The sequence below is a fragment of the Pelecanus crispus genome, chromosome W (assembly GCF_030463565.1).
Source record: "Pelecanus crispus isolate bPelCri1 chromosome W, bPelCri1.pri, whole genome shotgun sequence".
In the NCBI taxonomy this organism is placed as follows: Eukaryota; Metazoa; Chordata; class Aves; order Pelecaniformes; family Pelecanidae; genus Pelecanus; species Pelecanus crispus.
In genome coordinates this window covers 10,526,513-10,545,858 of record NC_134675.1, presented here as the reverse complement: position 1 = coordinate 10,545,858, position 19,346 = coordinate 10,526,513, and the positions used below count along the sequence as shown (strand labels likewise).

The following is a 19,346-nucleotide window of genomic DNA, read 5'->3' as shown; positions in this document are numbered from 1 at the left end:
AATGGTTGGACTGGATGATCTTAAAGGTCTTTTCCAACCTAAACGATTTTATGATTCTATGATTCTATGATTCTAACTAAATGCTGCTAGGCAGGAATGAAACGTTACTAAGCAAAAGCTAATTGCCACTGAACTGGAGCTAAGTGTTACTAGGCAAGAATCCAAGCTGGAGCTAAATGCTGCTAGGACAGAGACACGTGCTACTAAGCAGGAGCTAAACACTACCAGGCAGAAAGTTCAGGACACTGAACAGTGAGCTAAGGATGCAGAGGTATGAGCAGCTGCCTTTGAATCTCGTAGTTTTCTTAAGGAACAATTACTTCAACAATTGGAAACTAACCTCAGACCTCTGGCTTTATGCCAGCTAGAGCATACTCGCCCAGTCTCAGAGTGAGATCATGCAAAAATATATATATAATGAGACCTAGTGATGAGGAGGATTATTCTGACCCTGAGCCTCCTGCTCCCACATTACCCAAACATAATCCGGATAGCACAGCTTCATTGTACTCCATCATTAAAACTTCCATGGTACAACCTCCAGCTCCTGACAGAGGCAAAGGTGCTCCCTTGCCACCTCAGGTCACAACGACCACTACAAACTATACTGCAGAACAGTTAAGGTAGATAACCTTACAGTCAAAAGGGTTGATGAGGACTGGCTAGGATGGGTAGCATGGTGCCGTCAAAATGGAGTTGAAGCAGCGAGGCACGCAGCTGCAGCAACGATAAGTTTTGTGGCTGAGCGCTAGATCGAGGTGTACAGGGGGTTCTCGTGGCCAGGGAAACCCGAGGAAGAGCAGAGCCCCGCCAGGAGCCGGCAGCTCTAGTGAGAGAGGCTGACAGGGCTTGGGCGTTGCCAGGAGCAACCGCGGGCGATTTAAACGGCCCTAGGGAGCGCTGTGAACAGGGTGTGCAAACAGGGATCGAGAGGGCACAGCAGTTCGTGCAGCAGGACGCGTGAGAAGGGACGTGCACCCTGCTTATAGGCCCACAGCCCAGGGAAGTGCTCTAGGTCTCTGCCAGGATGGTGGGCACTCGCCTCAGAGTTAAAATCAGTGTTTCTACAGAGAAAGCCCCTGAGATGTCTGACGCTTCCACCCAGACGGAACTGGTAAGGAAGGAGGCTGCAGTACAGATGGTAGGTTGCAACGAGTGCCCAGACCCTTCTCCTGGAGAAAAAGTAAGTACCTGCAAAAGATGTGCACAGGTTGATGATCTGTTGCATCAGGTGGCTGAGTTGCAGGAAACAGTTAAAAGGCTGTGCAGTATTAGAGGGGCTGAGACAGAGATAGATAAGTGGTTTCAGAACCATGCTCCTGTGGCAGACACCACAGAGGATGAGGCACCTTGGACCCTGGTGACCCACAAAAGCAGGACTCTGCTTCAGTCCCCACCCTCCAGCATTACAACCAAAACCAGATATGAAGCTTTAACAGCTGTAGACACCCACAAGCAAGGTCTGCAAGGAGAAACTGTACCAGCAGCACACAGCGGATACCGCAAAAAGAAACGACGAGTGCTCGTAGTGGGTGACTCTCTGTTAAGGGGCACTGAGGAGCCCATCTGCTGGCCTGACAGGGAGTCACAAGAGGTATGCTGCCTTCCAGGAGCTAAGGTCCAAGGCGTTGCCAAGAGGGTGCCACAACTTGTCAGGAGCACAGACTACCATCCATTGCTACCCTTTCATGTGGGCACGAATGACACTGCAAGCCAGAACCTGGGCAGAATCGAGGAAGACTACAAAGACCTGGGGGTGCAAGTGAATAGTATTGGTGCCCAAGTTATCTTTTCTTCCATTTTACCACTTAGAGGAAAGGGTGCAGCCAGAAATAGATGTATAATACAAATCAGCTTCTGGCTTCATGGCTGGTGCCGTCGTGAGGGTTTTGGCTTTTATGACAATGGGACATTCTTCAATGACTGTAGCCTGTTAGGCAGGTGTCCTGGTTTCGGCTGGGATAGAGTTAATTTTCTTCCTAGTAGCTGGCATAGTGCTGTGTTTTGGATTTAGTAGGAGAAGAATGTTGATAACACACTGATGTTTTTAGTTGTTGCTAAGTACTGCTTATGCTAGTCAAGGACTTTTTCAGCTTCCCATGCTCTGCCAGGCGCACAAGAAACTGGGAGGGGGCACAGCCAGAATAGTTGATCCAAGCTGACCAAAGGGGTATTTCATTCCATATGATGTCATGCTCAGTATATAAACTGTGGGGGGTTGGCCGGGCAGCAGCGATCGCTGCTCGGGAACTGTCTGGGTATCGGTCGTCGGGTGGTGAGCAATTGCATTGTGCATCACTTGCTTAGTATATTATCACTACTATTATTATTATATTGTTATTATTGCTACTACTATTTTACTTTATTTTATTTCAATTATTAAACTGTTCTTATCTCAACCCAGGAGTGTTTCTCACTCTTACTCCTCCGATTCTCTCCCCCATCCCATCAGGGTAGGGGGAGTGAGCGAGCGGCTGCTTGGTGCTTAATTGCTGGCTGGGGCTAAACCACGACAGAAGGGATGGGTTCCACCTGTCTAGAAGAGGCAAGGGAATCTTTGGCAGCAGGCTGGCCAACTTGGTGAGGTGGGCTTTAAACTGAAGGACTCGGGGGACAGGGTCCAAAGTGGCAATGCTCACACCATTGCAACCAACTGGGGAATAAGCCAGGCCAACCAGAGCAGTGACAAATGTTCCTTAGCTGCCTCCCAAGACGAGAACCAGAAGACCAACCACCTCAAGTGTATGTATACCAATGCACGCAGCCTGGGGAACAAACAGGAGGAACTGGAGCTCCGTGCCCAGTCAGAAAGTTATGATATCATAGGAATAACTGAAACATGGTGGGACAACTCACATGACTGGAGGAACGTGATGGATGGCTATAGGCTGTTTCGTAAAGACAGGCAGGGAAGAAGAGGAGGAGGAGTCATGCTCTATGTTATGGAGAACCTTGAATGCATAGGAGTCAACTACAGTGATTGTGGAAGCCCTATCGAATGCCGCTAGGTCAAGATCAGAGGCATTGTCTCCAAGGGGGATCTTACAGTAGGCATCTGCTACCGACCTCCAAACTAAGACGATAAGGACAACAAAGCAATATTTGGGTCACTTAAGCAAGCTTTGGGTCAACAGAACCTGGTTCTTATGGGTGACTTCAACTACCCAGACATCAAGTTCCTGGAATGCATAGGGGACTGCTTCTTCATACAAATGTTAGATGTGCCAACCAGGAATGAGGCACTGCTGGGCTTGCTACTCACAAACCAAGAAAACCTGCTTTGTAATATCTCAGTTAGTGATAGCCTTGGCTGCAGTGATCACACTGTTGTGGAGTTTGGGATCCTGCTGAGCATGCTGAAGGTTAGTACTAAGACAAAGGTTTTAGATTTTAGAAAAGCAAACTTCAGCTCGCTCAGAGCTTAATTGGGAGGGATTCCGTGGGAAGCTTCCATGGAGGATAAAGGAGCTAGCGAATGCTGGGAGTTTTTCAAGAACACTCTCCTGGAAGCACAAAAACAGTTCATCCCCTTTAAAGGTAAAGGAAGCAGGCAGAGAAAGAGACCCCTTTGGCTTAACTACAAGCTTCTGAGTCTGCTCAAAACCAAAAGAGAAGCATACCAGAGATGGAAAAGCGGACTAATACTCAGAATACTGGAAGAAGGCTAATGTCACCCCCATCTACAAGAAGGGCTTAAAGGAGGATCCAGGAAATTATACGCCCATCAGTCTTACTTCAGTCCCTGGGAAAGTTATGGAACGAATCCTCCTGGGGGCTATCACAAGTCACTTTTAAGATTCGGCTGGACAGGGTGCTGGGCCATCTTGTCTAGACCGTGCCTTTGCCAGGAAAGGTTGGACCAGATGATCCTTGAGGTCCCTTCCAACCTGGTATTCTATGATTCTATGATTTCTACTATATATATATATTTAATAGCAAAAAAAGCTCTCCAAAACAGGGAAAGTATGAAAATTGGAATATTTTCTTTTTCTCTGAGATGTTTCTGGAATCTGGTAATGCAGAGCTTTGGGGATCCAAAAAGTTCAAATTGCTGATGTTTTCTTTTCCAACATTCAAAAATGTTCACAGCAGATGCCTTTTTTAAATTCCTTGATGCTGTTTGCCTTGGTAGATAATGCACATTCAGTGCAGTTTTGGATGGTGTGTTTATTCATGTGCTGTGGTAGTGATCCTCTGTGAACCACTCAATTACACCTGCAGAACCATGATGGAAAGTGAATTCCATTGCCTCACTATGAAAAATACACTGTGGTCTCTTTTGGCTGCTTTAGGTTTTCCACTGCCCAAATGGCCATTTAATAACATCTACCCAAAGCTGCTTCTCCTATATGAATGGTGTAAAAGGATCAAAGCATAAAGAAGTAGGCCCTAAATGTCCATTCAGTTCACATTACAATTGCTTTATAGCTCCCCTCTCTTTTTATCTAGAGATTCTTTGTTAGTTTCATCCTCTAATATGGTAAAAAAAGCCCAAGAGGTGTTTTTTCTTCTTTTTTTTTTTTTACTTTTATATTTATTAAAAAAATGCAAAGGTCATTTTGTTGCCACTTCAGTGCAGCTCTCAGTTGCTTATCAGTTTCATATTTCATCTAGATATAGCCTTACAAAAAAGTAGCAGTTTGTGGTGGGTTGACCTTGGCTGGCCATCAGGTGCCCTCCAAGCCACTCTATCACTCCCCCTCCTCAAAAAGACGGGGGAGAAAATATGATGAAAAAAGCTTATACGTCGAGATAAGGACAGGGAGATCACTTACCAGTTACCATCACAGGCAAAACAGACTCGACTTGGGGAAATTAACTTAATTTATTGCCAATCAAATTCAGAGTAAGATAATGAGAAATAAAAACAAATATAAAACCACCTTCCCCCCACCCTTCCCTTCTTCCCGGGCTCAACTTCACTCTGGATTCTTCTACCTCCTCTCCCAGAGTGGCACAGGGGGATGGGGAATGGGGGTTGTGGTCAGTTCATAATGCTTTCCCACTGCCACTCCTTCCTCCTCACACTCTTCCCCTGCTCCAGCGTGAGGTACCTCTGACAGGAGACAGTCCTTCACGAATTGATCCAACATAAGGTCCTTCCCATGGGCTGCAGTTCTACAAGAACTGCTCCAGCATGGATCCTTTCCATGGGGTGCAGTCCTTCAGGAACAGACTGCTCCAGCATGCATCCCTGCTGGGGCCACAAGTCCTGCCAGAAAACCTGCTTCTGCGCAGGCTCCTCTCTGCAGGCCACAGTTCCTGCCAGGAGCCTGCTCCAGCACGGGCTCGCCATGGGGTTACAGCTTCCTTCAGGGTGCATCCACCTGCTCCGGCCTGGGGTCCTCCATGGGCTGCAGGTGGATATCAACTACACCATGGACCTCCATGGGCTGCAGGGGGACAGCCTGCTTCACCATGGTCTTCACCAGGGGCTGCAGGGGAATCTCTGCTCCAGCGCCTGGAGCACCTCCTCCCCCTCCTTCTTCCCTGACATTGGTGTCTGCATAGTTGTTTCTCTCACATAACCTCACTGCTCAACTGATGCTAAGCAGCTGTTTTACCCTTTCTTAAATATGTTATCACAGAGGTGCTACTAATGTTGCTGATTGGCTCAGCTTTCGCCAGTTGTGGGTACATCTTGGAGCCAGCTGGAACTGACTCTGTCCAACATGGGGGAAGCTTCTGGCAGATTCTCACAGAAGCCACCCCTGCAGCCCCCCTGCTACCAAAACCTTGCCACCAAAACCTTGCCACGTAAACCCAATACACAGTTAAATGCAGAGCATTGCTCTAACTGTGAGACAGAGTATTCTCTCAGCACAGTGTTGTTACCTATGGAGTACAGCTAAATTGGGATAGGAGACAATATGACAACTGGGCTGAGGTGAGAACCCCTTCATATGGTTCTGCAGTGGGGAGGTTATCTGTGTTGTATGATTGCCATCATATATTCACTGGTCTTCATTTCTTGCATATGAAGTGAGTTTTATGGAAAGGAACAGAAAGTGCATTTCAAAGTTTTCTTTGTCCTGCTAAAATAAATCATGCCTTTTACATGACTTACCTGACTTGCCATCCCTCACACTGTTGAAGCTTCACCTCTAAACCATGTTTGGAAATAGAAAAAAAGTTGTTTTCCAGAGTCTGTGCTGTATTTCTTGGGTCCCTGGCTTAGAGATGTAGGATATGTGAGATGCTGAGAAAAGATTTTCTTTTGCTGCTCAGTGGTTCTATTTTCAAAAATGCTAGATGGCATTGCCAGCGGCACAAAACTATAGAGGATTACAAACATGCTATATGAGCCTCTTTGCTAGATTTAACAAGTCACTCCATTGTAAAAATATTTCAATAAGACCACTGACCAGTCCAAACAGTGACACTGTGGTTTTGTTGATTATGTTGTCATTATGCCAGATATCCTGGTTTTAGCTGGAATAGAGTTAATAGTAGTAGTAGTTAATAGTAGCTGGCATAGTGCTGTGTTTTGGATTTAGTAGGAGAAGAATGTTGATAACACACTGATGTTTTAGTTGTTGCTAAGTACTGCTTATGCTAGTCAAGGACTTTTCAGCTTCCCATGCTCTGGCAGGTGCACAAGAAACTGGGAGGGGGCGCAGCCAGAATAGTTGATCCAAACTGACCAAAGGGCTAATCCGTACCATATGACGTCATGCTCAGTATATAAACTGTGGGGGGTTGGCCGGGGAGCGGCGATCGCTGCTCGGGAACTGTCTGGGTATCGGTTGGCGGGTGGTGAGCAATTGCATTGTGCATCACTTGCTTCGTATATTATTATTATTGTTATTATCATTATTATATTGTTATTATTATCATTACTATTTTACTTTATTTCAGTTATTAAACTGTTCTTATCTCAACCCAGGAGTGTTTCTCACTCTTACTCCTCCAATTCTCTCCCCCATCCCATTGGGGTAGGGGGAGTGAGCGAGCGGCTGCGTGGTGCTCAGATGCTGGCTGGGGCTAAACCACAACAATGTTAAAGCTTGGTGTTGGTTTGTGCAGGGTGCTATGCTCTGCAGTGATTAATGATATTTTGGTTGGGAGGTTCCTTATCAAAACTTCTTCCTCTGAGAGATTTGTTGTGGAGGAAATACAGAATGGCACCTTCGCCACCTTCTTCTATGATGTTTCCTCCTTCATTACAACAACTTTCCAGTATCTTGAACACCCCTGGGCAGTTAAGATACTTCTATTGATACTTCTTGGGAATATTGTTTCGGTTTTGACAAAGGTTAGTAAGCAATTTAAGAATATCATCCAGAGATCTGCCCCAAGGCTGGAGAATTATGAGTGGCAGGGTGTGTGGGATAGTATGGGCAAGTACCTAGGGCAGTGGGGACCTCCAGTGTTTTGGAACTTCACCCCTGAACAAGTGCAGAATCCTGAAGAACTAGTAAAGTATTTGGAAAAAGTATGTTGTCACCCAGGCAACTCCAAAGAGACACAAATCATTGCAACATGCTGGGGGCTGCCCCATGCCTATTGAGCCCTGTTGAACACTATTCAGTACCCTCAAGGGAAAGAGAAGGTCTCTGGATCTGATGACAAAACAACAAGCACTGTGGCTACTCAGACCCCCACTACAGGCCCTGCGGCTACTCCAACCCCCACTACAGGCCTTGCAGCTACTCAAACCCCTGCCCCAGGCACTGTGGCTACTCCAGCCACAGCCATGAGCACTGCGGCTACTCAAACCACAGCCATGGGCACTGCAGCCACTCCAACCCCGGTGACAGGCACCGTGGATAAACCAGAGAACCAACCCATGCCGGTATCAGTTGCCCCTATACACAAGAAAAAATACATGAGAATATCGGCTCGTTTAGTAAGGGATGAAGATGAACCAGGGCCATCACGAGAACCAGAGGAGGAAGAACCTATGAATGAGATGGTGACCACCCGATCCCTATCCCTGAGTGAGCTGCGAGATACGCAAAAAGATTTCAGTCGTCATCCAGGCGAGCACATCATCACCTGGCTGCTCCGATGCTGGGATAACGGGGCCAGTAGCCTGGATTTAGAGGGTAGGGAAGCCAAGCAGCTGGGATCCCTTCCTAGGGAAGGGGGCATTGACAAAGCAATTGGAGAAGGGACATAAACCCTCAGCCTCTGGAGGCGACTTCTGTCAAGCGTGAAGGAAAGGTATCCCTTCAAGGAGGATGTTTTATACCGCCCAAGCAAATGGACCACCGTAGAGAAGGGTATCCAGTACCTGAGGGAATTACGCGTGCTGGAGGTCATTTATAGCAACCTGAACAATGAGCGGTTACCCAAAGATCCAGATGAAGTCAGGTGCACACGAGCCATGTGGCGGAAGGTGGTACGGAGCGCACCAGCATCGTATTCCAACTCGTTGGCAATGCTGGCCTGGAAAGACGACGAGGCACCAACAGTGGATGAAGTGGCTAGATGACTCCGGGAATACGAAGAAAGTATCTCTTCCTCCCTACGGGCCTGTGTCTCGGCTGTGGAAAAACTGTCTGAAAAAATGTGCCAAGAGTTCCAACAACTCAGAGAGGATCTGTCCTACTCCCCACCTGCACGGACCAGTGTCTCAGCCATTAGGAGTCAACGTCCCTATGCTCAAGAGAGAGTATATAGAGGATACACACCACGGGGCACCCTGTGGTTTTACCTGCGTGATTATGGAGAGGACATGAGAAAGTGGGATGGAAAACCCACCTCAACCTTAGAGGCACGGGTGTGTGAGTTGCAAGGAAAAACTATTAGAAAAGGCGGTTCTCCCAGGAAAATTGCAGCTCCAGTTTCCAGTGAGCAGTTCCCCAGACAGAGTAAGAGGCCTAATTTTACTTCCGACCTTGATCAGGGGACTTTTGATTCACATTTACAGGAAGTGAACAGCGAATACTGTGACCAGTGTTAGAGGGGCCCTGCCTCCAGCCAGGTGGAGGAAAGGGACAACTGGGTTTACTGGACTGTGTGGATTCGATGGCCTGGAACATCAGACCCACAGGAGTAGAAGGCTCTAGTGGACACTGGTGCACAGTGCACGCTAATGCCATCAAACTATAGAGGGGCAGAACCCATTTGTATTTCTGGAGTGACAGGGGGATCCCAACAGCTAACTGTACTGGAAGCTGAAGTGAGCCTAACTGGGAATGAGTGGCAAAAGCACCCCATTGTGACTGGCCCAGACGCTCCGTGCATCCTTGGCATAGACTACCTCAGGAGAGGGTATTTCAAGGACCCAGAAGGGTACCGGTGGGCTTTTGTTATAGCTGCTTTGGAGACAGAGGAAATTAAACAGTTGTCCACCTTGCCCGGTCTCTCGGAGGACCCTTCTATTGTAGGGTTGCTGAAGGTTGAGGAACAACAGGTGCCGATTGCTACCACAACTGTGCACAGGCGGCAATATCGCACCAACCGAGACTCCCTGATTCCCATCCATAACCTGATTCGTCGACTGGAGAGCCAGGGAGTGATCAGCAAGACTCGCTCACCCTTTAACAGTCCCATATGGCCAGTGCGAAAGTCTAACGGGGAGTGGAGACTGACAGTGGACTATCGTGGCCTGAACGAAGTTACACCGCCGCTGAGTGCTGCCGTGCCAGACATGCTAGAACTTCAATATGAACTGGAGTCAAAGGCAGCCAAGTGGTATGCCACAAGTGACATTGCTAATGCATTTTTCTCCATCCCTTTGGCAGCAGAGTGCAGGCCCCAGTTTGCTTTTACCTGGAGGGGTGTTCAGTACACCTGGAATCGACTGCCCCAGGGGTGGAAGCACAGCCCCACCATTTGCCATGGACTGATCCAGACAGCACTGGAACAGGGTGAAGCTTTAGAAGATCTGCAGTATATTGATGACATCATTGTGTGGGGCAATACAGCAGAAGAAGTGTTTGAGAAAGGGGAAGAAAAGAGTCCAAATCCTTCTGAAGGCTGGGTTTGCCATAAAACAGAGTAAGGTTAAGGGACCTGCACAGGAGATCCAGTTTTTAGGAATAAAATGGCAAGATGGACGTCGTCCGATCCCAATGGATGTGATCAACAAAGTAACAGCTATGTCCCCACCAACTAGCAAAAAGGAAACACAAGCTTTCTTAGGCGTTGTGGGTTTTTGGAGAATGCATATTCCAAATTACAGCCAGATCGTAAGCCCTCTCTATCAAGTGACCCGGAAGAAGAACGATTTCAAATGGGGCCCTGAGCAACAACAAGCCTTTGAACAAATTAAACGGGAGATAGTTCATGCAGTAGCCCTTGGGCCAGTCCGGGCAGGGCAGAATATTACAAATATGCTCTACACCACAGCCGGGGAGAATGGCCCTACCTGGAGCCTCTGGCAGAAAGCACCAGGGGAGACTCGAGGTCGACCCCTAGGGTTTTGGAGTTGGGGATACAGAGGATCCGAAGCCTGCTCTACTCCAACTGAGAAAGAGATATTGGCAGCATATGAAGGGGGTCGAGCTGCTTCAGAAGTGGTTGGTACTGAAGCACAGCTCCTGCTGGCACCCCGACTGCCGGTGTTGGGGTGGATGTTCAAAGGGAGGGTCCCCTCTACACATCATGCAACTGATGCTACATGGAGTAAGTGGGTTGCATTGATCACACAACGGGCTCGAATAGGAAACCCCAGTCGCCCAGGAATCTTGGAAGTGATCATGGACTGGCCAGAAGGAAAAAACCTTAGAATATCACCAGAGGAGGAGGTGACACGTGCTGAGGAGGCCCCACTGTATAATAAATTGCCAGAAAATGAAAAGCAATATGCCCTGTTCACTGATGGGTCCTGTCGTCTTGTGGGAAAGCATCGGAAGTGGAAAGCTACTGTATGGAGGGAGTCCTATAGGACAAGTCGCAGAAACTGCTGAAGGAGAAGGGGAGTCGAGTCAGTTTGCAGAGGTGAAAGCCATTCAGCTGGCTTTAGATATTGCTGAAAGAGAAAAGTGGCCAGTCCTTTATCTCTATACTGACTCATGGATGGTGGCAAATGCCCTGTGGGGGTGGCTGCAGCAATGGAAGCAGAGCAACTGGCAGCGCAGAGGCAAACCAATCTGGGCTGCCGCATTGTGGCAAGATATTGCTGCCCGGGTAGAGAACCTGGTTGTAAAAGTTCGTCATGTAGATGCTCATGTACCTAAGAGTCGGGCCACTGAAGAACATCAAAACAACCAGCAAGTAGATCAGGCTGCTAAGATTGAAGTGGCTCAGGTGGATTTGGACTGGCAACATCAGGGTGAATTATTTATAGCTAGGTGGGCCCATGACGCCTCAGGCCATCAAGGACGAGATGCAACGTATAAATGGGCTCGTGATCAAGGGGTGGACTTAACTATGGACAGTATTGCACAGGTTATTCATGAGTGTGAAACATGCGCTGCAATCAAGCAAGCCAAGCGGTTCAAGCCCCTCGGGTATAGTGAACGATGGCTGAAATATAAATATGGGGAGGCCTGGCCGATTGATTATATCTCACTCCCACAGACCCGCCAAGTCAAGCGCTATGTGCTCACCATGGTGGAAGCAACCACCGGATGGCTGGAAATGTATCCTGTGCCCCATGCCACCGCCCGGAACACCATCCTGGGCCCTGAAAAGCAAGTCCTGTGGCGACATGGCACCCCAGAAAAAATCGAGTCAGACAATGGGAGTAATTTCCAAAACAGCCTCATAGATACCTGGGCCAAAGAGCATGGCATTGAGTGGGTGTATCACATCCCTTACCATGCACCAGCCTCCGGGAAAATCGAACGATACAATGGACTGTTAAAGACTACCCTGAGAGCAATGGGTGGTGGGACATTCAAACATTGGGATACACATTTAGCAAAAGCCACGTGATTAGTCAGCACTAGGGGATCTGCCAATCGAGCGGGCCCTGCCCAATCAACAGTTTTATGTACTGTAGAAGGAGATAGAGTCCCTGTAGTGCACATAAAAAATATGCTGGGGAAGACAGTCTGGGTTATTCGTTTATCAGGATAGGGTAAACCTGTTCTTGGGATTGCTTTTGCTCAAGGACCTGAGTGCACTTGGTAGGTAATGGGAAAGGATGGGGAAGTCCAATGTGTACCTCAAGGGGATTTGATTTTGGGTGAAAATAGCCAATGAACTAAATTGTATGATGTTAATTGCTATGTAATACTGTATGTTATCTCTTTTATGCTTGCTATATGCCACATTCAATGGTATTGCAGTAAGAATTGCCTACATTATTGAAGAATGAACTTTGATGAAACCGTGTTGGAATGAGAACTGGCTTCAGCATGCAACAATCCAACACTGCACACCACCTCTCCTGCTCTGAAAGACTGTGATGACAGATGGAACCCAAAGTCATGGACTAAATGAACTCAAGGGACGTTTTAGAGGGATGGCCCATAGACAAAGGGAATGATATCTGTGTGTATATATCAGGAGAGGGAAAGTGGTGGTGATTAATTGGAACACATTGGAAAGGGGAGGGCCTGTGCATGACATAGATGGTATAGAATAAGGGGTGGATACTGTCCTGGTTTCAGGTGGGATAGAGTTAATTTTCTTCCTAGTAGCAGGCATAGTGCTGTGTTGTGGATTTAGGATGAGAAGAATGCTGATAACACACTGATGTGTTAGTTGTTGCTAAGTACTGCTTATGCTAGTCAAGGACTTTTCAGCTTCCCATGCTCTGCCAGGTGCACAAGAAACTGGGAGGGGGCACAGCCAGAATAGTTGATCCAAACTGACCAAAGGGCTATTCCATACCATATGACGTCATGGGCAGTATATAAACTGGGGGGGGTTGGCCGGGGAGCAGCGATCGCCGCTCGGGAACTGTCTGGGTATCGGTCGGCGGGTGGTGAGCAATTGCATTGTGCATCGCTTGCTTCGTATATCATTGGCCAGTCACAAGTGACGTTCCCCAGGGCTCTGTTTTGGGGCCAGTTCTCTTTACCATCTTTATCAATGATTTGGATGAGGGGGTCAAGTGCACCCTCAGTAAGTAAGTTTGCAGATGACACCAAACTGGGTGGGAGTGTTGATCTGCTCGAGGGTAGAAAGGCTCTACAGTGGGATCTGGACAGGCTGGACCGATGGGCCAAGGCCAATTGTATGAGGTTCAACAAGGCCAAGTGCCGGGTCCTGCACTTGGGTCACAAGAACCCCATGCAACGCTACAGGCTTGGGGAAGAGTGGCTGGAAAGCTGCCAGGCGGAAAAGGACCTGGGGGTGTTGTTCGACAGCCGGCTGAACATGAGCCAGCAGTGTGCCCAGGTGGCCAAGGCGGCATCCTGCCTGTATCAGGAATAGTGTGGCCAGCAGGACTAGGGAAGTGATCGTCCCTTCAGACTTGGCACTGGTGAGGCTGCACCTTGAATACTGTTTTTAGTTTTGGGCCCCTCACTACAAGAAAGATATCGAGGTGCTGGAGCATGTCCAAAGAAGAGCAACGAAGCTGGTGAAGGGTCTAGAGAACAAGTCTGAACAAGGGAACTGTGGTGGTTTAGCCTGGAGAAGAGGAGGCTGAGGAGACCATATTGCTCTCTACAGCTACCTGAAAGGAGGTTGTAGCAAGGTGGGTGTTGGTCTCTTTTCCCAAGTAACAAGCGATAGGACAAGAGGAAATGGCCTCAAGTTGCGCCAGGGGAGGTTTTGATTAGATATAAGGAAAAATTTCTTCACGGAAAGGGTTATCAAGCTTTGGAACAGGCTGCCCAGGGAAGTGGTTGAGTCACCGTCCTTGGAGGTATTTAAAATACGTGTAGCCGTGGTGCTTAGGGACATGGTTTAGTGATGGACTCAGCAGTGTTAGGTTTACGGTTGCACTTGATGATCCTAAAAGTCTTTTCCAACCTAAATGATTCTATGATTCTATGAGATATTGGACTGTCACTGTGGACGCCTGGCTGACTCCAGACTTTGTGACATGGATCATCTCTGAAGTGAGACTCTGTCTGTTATCTTATTTGTCCCCCTTTAGGGTCGGTTTGGTTTGTTCTCACAGCTTTCTCAGGGAAAGGGACAGGGTGGGTTTTGCCTCTTTTATGTTTTCTGTCTCTTCCTCCTCCTGTTTTTGTGGCTGCCCTGCTGCAGAATAGGCTGCCTCTTCTGATTCTTCTTCCTGCTCTGTCTCAGGAGGAGCTTCTTCCTCTCTTATTAACTGGATCAACCTCTACTTACATTGTTTCTCCTTGACTATAGGAGTAACTATTGTAGTTGAGGGTTGTGTCTCTAGCCACGGTGTGTGTTTGTGTGATCTCAGATTGAGCGACATTCTCAGGGTCCGTTTGTGTGGCCTCTGATTGAGAGATCCTCTCAGTGTCCGTTTGTGTGCCCCTAGATAGGGAGGCTCTCTTGCTCTTTTGGGGGTGCTGGACAGAGGCTCGATAGGCATGGGCCAGGCCCCAACAGAGCATTAGAAGTTGCTGTGTTTCATTGGTGCAGGCAAGGCTCTCCTCCTTCAAATGGTGTATGAATTCAACAGGATTGCATGTCTGTTCAGGCATAGAATCCCAGGATACTGGAGGTGATAATGGCCCCAGGCACCTGCCCACATCCTCCCGTACACCCTGCCATCCAGGGATCAAATGCCTTAGAGCATGTTCCTGTGTGGCGTTTCCAATTGGTTGGTTAACCTTACGAACAGTAATCAAAATCAGGCTCAACACACACACCAGTGCAAACAGTCTGATTACAAAAGGACAGTCAAGAAACCGAGAGGCCACTGCAACAAGGCTGGAAAGACCTATCCTGGAGGACAGCAGATTTTTCTCACACACTCTCTCACGCTCTTTCCTTCACTTTTTCTAACACTCTCAGATACTTCTGTCTTTAGTCAGTCATCCTTGCTGTAAATTTCTTTAAATTGTAATTGGATCATCTTCCAGTCTTCTGGGGGGACCCCTTTTGTCCGAGGAATTCCTGGGGATCTAGCTCATAATTGATGAGAGTTGCTAAATTAACAAAGGAATGACTAAAGATATGATTCTTTGTTCGTAGTAAAAATCCTGTTTTACCAGCAACTATTTTTAAGGAACGCTATAACAAAATATGCACACTTATACATTCATGTTCCTGTATTTTATTTTCTGTCAAATAAGACTCTACACTGGCCTTGTTATTAATAAGTTGAGGATGACAACAACAGGTGATTTTGAACTACAGTATAAAACAATCCAATCTGCTATGATATATATCATATATGATAGTATATATCTATATATACTATCATATATATACTATATGACCTTGTCCTGGTTTCGGCTGGGATAGAGTTAATTTTCTTCCTAGCAGCAGGCATACTGCTGTGTTTTGGATTTAGTAGGAGAAGAATGTTGATAACACACTGATGTTTTTAGTTGTTGCTGAGTACTGCTTAGGCTAGTCAAGGACTTTTTCAGCTTCCCATGCTCTGCCAGGTGCACAAGAAACTGGGAGGGGGCACAGCCAGAATAGTTGATCCAAACTGACCAAAGGGATATTCCATACCATATGTCATCATGCTCAGTATAGAAACTGGGGGGAGTTGGCCAGGGGGCAGCGATCGCTGCTCGGGAACTGGCTGGGTATCGGTCGGTGGGTGGTGAGCAATTGCATTGTGCCTCACTTGCTTTGTATATTATTATTACTGTTAGTATTATATTGTTGTTATTACTACTGCTCTTTTACTTTATTTTATTTCATTTATTAAACTGTTCTTATCTCAACCCAGGAGTGTTTCTCACTCTTACTCTTCCGATTCTCTCCCCCATCCCATCGGGGTAGGGGGAGTGAGCGAGCGGCTGCGTGGTGCTTAGTTGCTGGCTGGGGTTGAACCACGACACCAGAATAACTGGATATTCTTTGAAACAGAAATCTTTGAAATAAACACTACATGCAGTTTGGAATATTATGCAATTTGAAACCAGTAATGCTTTTTATTAGATTCTGTAATCATTTACCTGTGCGTGGCTGGGAAAGAAGTCTAGTTAAATGTGTTAGTCACTCTGTAATGGGTGCACTCCTCCTGTTTAAACTAACTGAACTTTGGTCCAGGCACATGCTCAACAAGTCGGCCTAACTGAAGTTAATGCTATTGTGCAAGGCTATCAGCGAGAACCCAGCACCAAAACCGCAAAAAGAGTTTGGCTGGAGACTGGGATGAAAAGCAGCAGAAACCGCATGAACACAGCAGAAAAACCTGACTATGAGCCAACCACTTTACGCTATAAATATCTGCAGCCACCAGGGTCTGTTGAGCTCTCCTGCACAGCAGCAGGCTGCATGGCAGTGAATCCCCTTGAGTAGGGATGCCTTTCAAGGTTACTCCTCAAGGCTGAGAGATCCCTTACCCGGCATCTGATGTCTACAGTGAGGTAAGCCACATTTTTTACACATCAAGCTATAGCTTAATTATTAGACGTGTAGTAAGTAGTAGAGTGCTTGACTGCTGTTTAATCATTGTTTAATAAAATCTTTTTGTTAACCCCACGATGATGACTCATCTCAATAATCCACCTGTGACACACTCTTATTTTCACTGGGCTTATGTAAGCTGACATGTTTTCATTTTGTCTTCAGTAGAGGAATTCAAATGTGCATGTTGTTTTGTTCTTTTAACAGAACACAATATTGACCTTGGAAATAACTGGTTTGAAAAGAATGATTTGAAAAGTTACAAAAAAAAGAGAAGAAGGTCTCCAACCAAAAAGTCAAATGCATTAATGTATTAATGTTAATGTATTAGTCTGAGGTTATGAAACAAAAATCCTATGCACAGAAAGACAGAACATTATAGAAATTTACTTTCTTTAACACATTTGCAATAAAAAAGACAAAAGATCTGTACAACAAAGCATTCAGTCTGCAATGATAAGGAGTTGCTTGTTGTTATTGGTACAATGGTCCCTGCAAGTGCTGCTAAGTATCATCATTCAGAACCAAGATGCTAAAGGATTAAAGCCTTGTTACAGTGTCTTAACTCACTTTTCCCATCATGATAAACAGAAAAATAAGAGAAACAAGTATATTCCTTGCCAAATCCAAATTTTGTCTGTTTGTTTCTTATTATTTCAGCTCCTAGTGCTTCATTGACAGTTTGTTTTCCTCACACATCACCTACTTCACCTCTTTAGTGCATGCAGGTGTTGCTGTACTAGATCATATGGTCATGATAGTCTTTGCCAGTTATCACCTGGCACTCCACTTTCTGAAATGATGTGGGAGATATACAGTACTATGGTAATTTGCTCCAGCTTCCCTCAGGAATGGGGCTGTGCAGGTCAGAATGTGAAAATGGCCTGGCCCTTCACTTACCTATATAAGCTGAAAACTGTATTGCCATTATGCATGATGTACATGTACACTTCCTCCACATCTTCATGTTTCATCATATTGAAGGTGAAGAAATACACCCCTGAAACGATTACCAAATATAATGTGTTTGTTCCATAGAGGAAGGTAGTCATGCTACAGACTTGTACTTCTTGCTTAGAAAACGTAACAGCTGAGGCCAAAATTACCTTCCAGTTGTCAGTGGATATTTTGCTTCTGCTTAATAGTGTGCCAAAATCTGATTCATTTTTATTCTGCATATGGCAGGGGTTTAGCCACAACCTGTTCCAGAGAAATGACTGTACTTGAACATGGCAAGGCTGCCCATCCCTCCCTTCTCACCGAAAGGGAAATTTCCCAGAGGCTGAGTCAAGTGACCTCTCTCTCACCTTTTTTTCCTTACTTTCTTGCTCCTTCCCTCTCCCCAAAAGGGCAGCCTCCAGGCCAGCCAGGGCTCAGCCTCAGAGGCTGTCAGATAGCCAGCACGTTGCCCAGGTCAGGCAGGGCACAAGCAGTTTTAGCAGCACCCACTGCTGCTCACCTGCCGTACCACATCCTGCACAATGCAGACATAGCCACCGCTTTCTCTTCTTGCACAACACACCCCTTGCCATTACCCTTTTCCTTTTAAGTTCTTCCTCTGCCTCAAAGGCACCAACAATGTTGTCAGTGCAACTATGTTATGTGCCATGAGCTCTACAAGACTCCTCCAGGAGGGATGACAAAGCTCCTGTTTCCTGAACAGTAAGTCTGTAGCATTGACCCTGCAATGGGAGCTTGGAGTATGCATCAAAGCTAAGGCTCAATTAGAGATGAAACTGGCCAGTGTTGTTTCAGACAACAAGAAAGGCTTTTTTAAGTATGGTAATAGCAAGAGGAGGTCTAAAGAAAACATTGGACTGATACTTGTTGATGATGGTCATCTGACTAATAGGGATGAAGAAAAAGTGGAGGCATTCAATGCTTTGTTTTTGCCTCAGTCTTTAATAATACTGATAGACCTTGGGCTGCCCGGTCCCCTGAGTTGGAGGACCATAAGTGTGGGAAGAGTGATTTTCCATTTGTGGACACTGAAATTGTAAGGGACCAGCTGTATCAGCTGAATGTTCACAAGTCCATGGGGCCTGATGGGATTCATCCCAGAGTTCTGAAGGAGCCAGCACATGTTATGGCAGGACCCCTCTCAATCATCTACCAAAGGTCTTGGGAGTCTGGGGAGGTCCCTGTTGACTTGCAGCTAGCCAACGTTATTCCAATTTACAAGAAGGGCACTAGGGAAGACCCAGGGAACTACAGACCTGTTAGTCTAACCTCAGTAATGGAAAAATTATGGAGAAGATTATACTGAGTACTACTGAAAGGCATTTAAAGAATAATGCAATCCTCAGGCACAGTCAACATGGGTTCACAAAGGGAAAGGCCTGTTTAACTAATTTGATATCCTTCTATGATAAGGTCACTCTCTTAGTGGATGAAGGGAAGGCAGTGGATGTAGTTTTTCTGGATTTTAGTAAGGCTTTTGATACTGTCCCTCACAGCATCCTTCTGGACAAGTTGCCCAACTGTGAGATGAGTGGGTTCACAGTGCGCTGGGTGAAGAACTGGCTGAAGGGCAGAGCTCAAAGGGTTTTAGCAAATGGGGATACATCTGGCTGGTGACCGGTCACCAGTGGTGTTCCTCAGGGCTCAATTCTAGGGCCAGTTCTGTTCAATATATTTATCAACGATCTGGATGCAGGAGTTGAATGCACCGTTAGCAAGTTTGATGATGATACCAAACTGGGAGGTGCTGTTGACTCTCTTGAGGGACAAGAGGCCTTGCAGAGGGATCTAAATAGATTGGAGCATTGGGCAATCATCAATGGCATGAAATTTAACAAGAATAAATGCCGGATTCTGCACCTGGGATGGAGTAATGCCGGGCACAAGTATAAATTGGGAGAAGAGTGGCTAGAGAGCAGCCCTGCAGAAAGGAATCTGGGGGTGCTGGTTGACAGCAGGCTCAATATATGAGTCAGCAGTGTGCCCTGGCAGCCAAGAGGGAAAACTGCATCCTGGGGTGCATC

At 46.7% G+C, this 19,346-nt stretch overlaps 1 protein-coding gene across 1 annotated transcript in view; it reads right to left on the bottom strand.

Moving 5' to 3' along the window:
* Positions 1–3,290: 3,290 nt before the first annotated feature.
* LOC142596419 (complement C1q tumor necrosis factor-related protein 3-like) overlaps positions 3,291–19,346 on the bottom strand; it is a 128,471-nt gene continuing 112,415 nt past the window's right edge. Inside the window, exons 7-8 of the mRNA XM_075725521.1 lie at positions 17,263–17,362; positions 3,291–3,369 (exon numbers count right to left, since the gene is read on the bottom strand). Of these exons, the coding sequence (XP_075581636.1) occupies positions 3,291–3,369; positions 17,263–17,362 (179 nt within the window). The remainder of the gene's footprint in view (positions 3,370–17,262; positions 17,363–19,346) is intronic.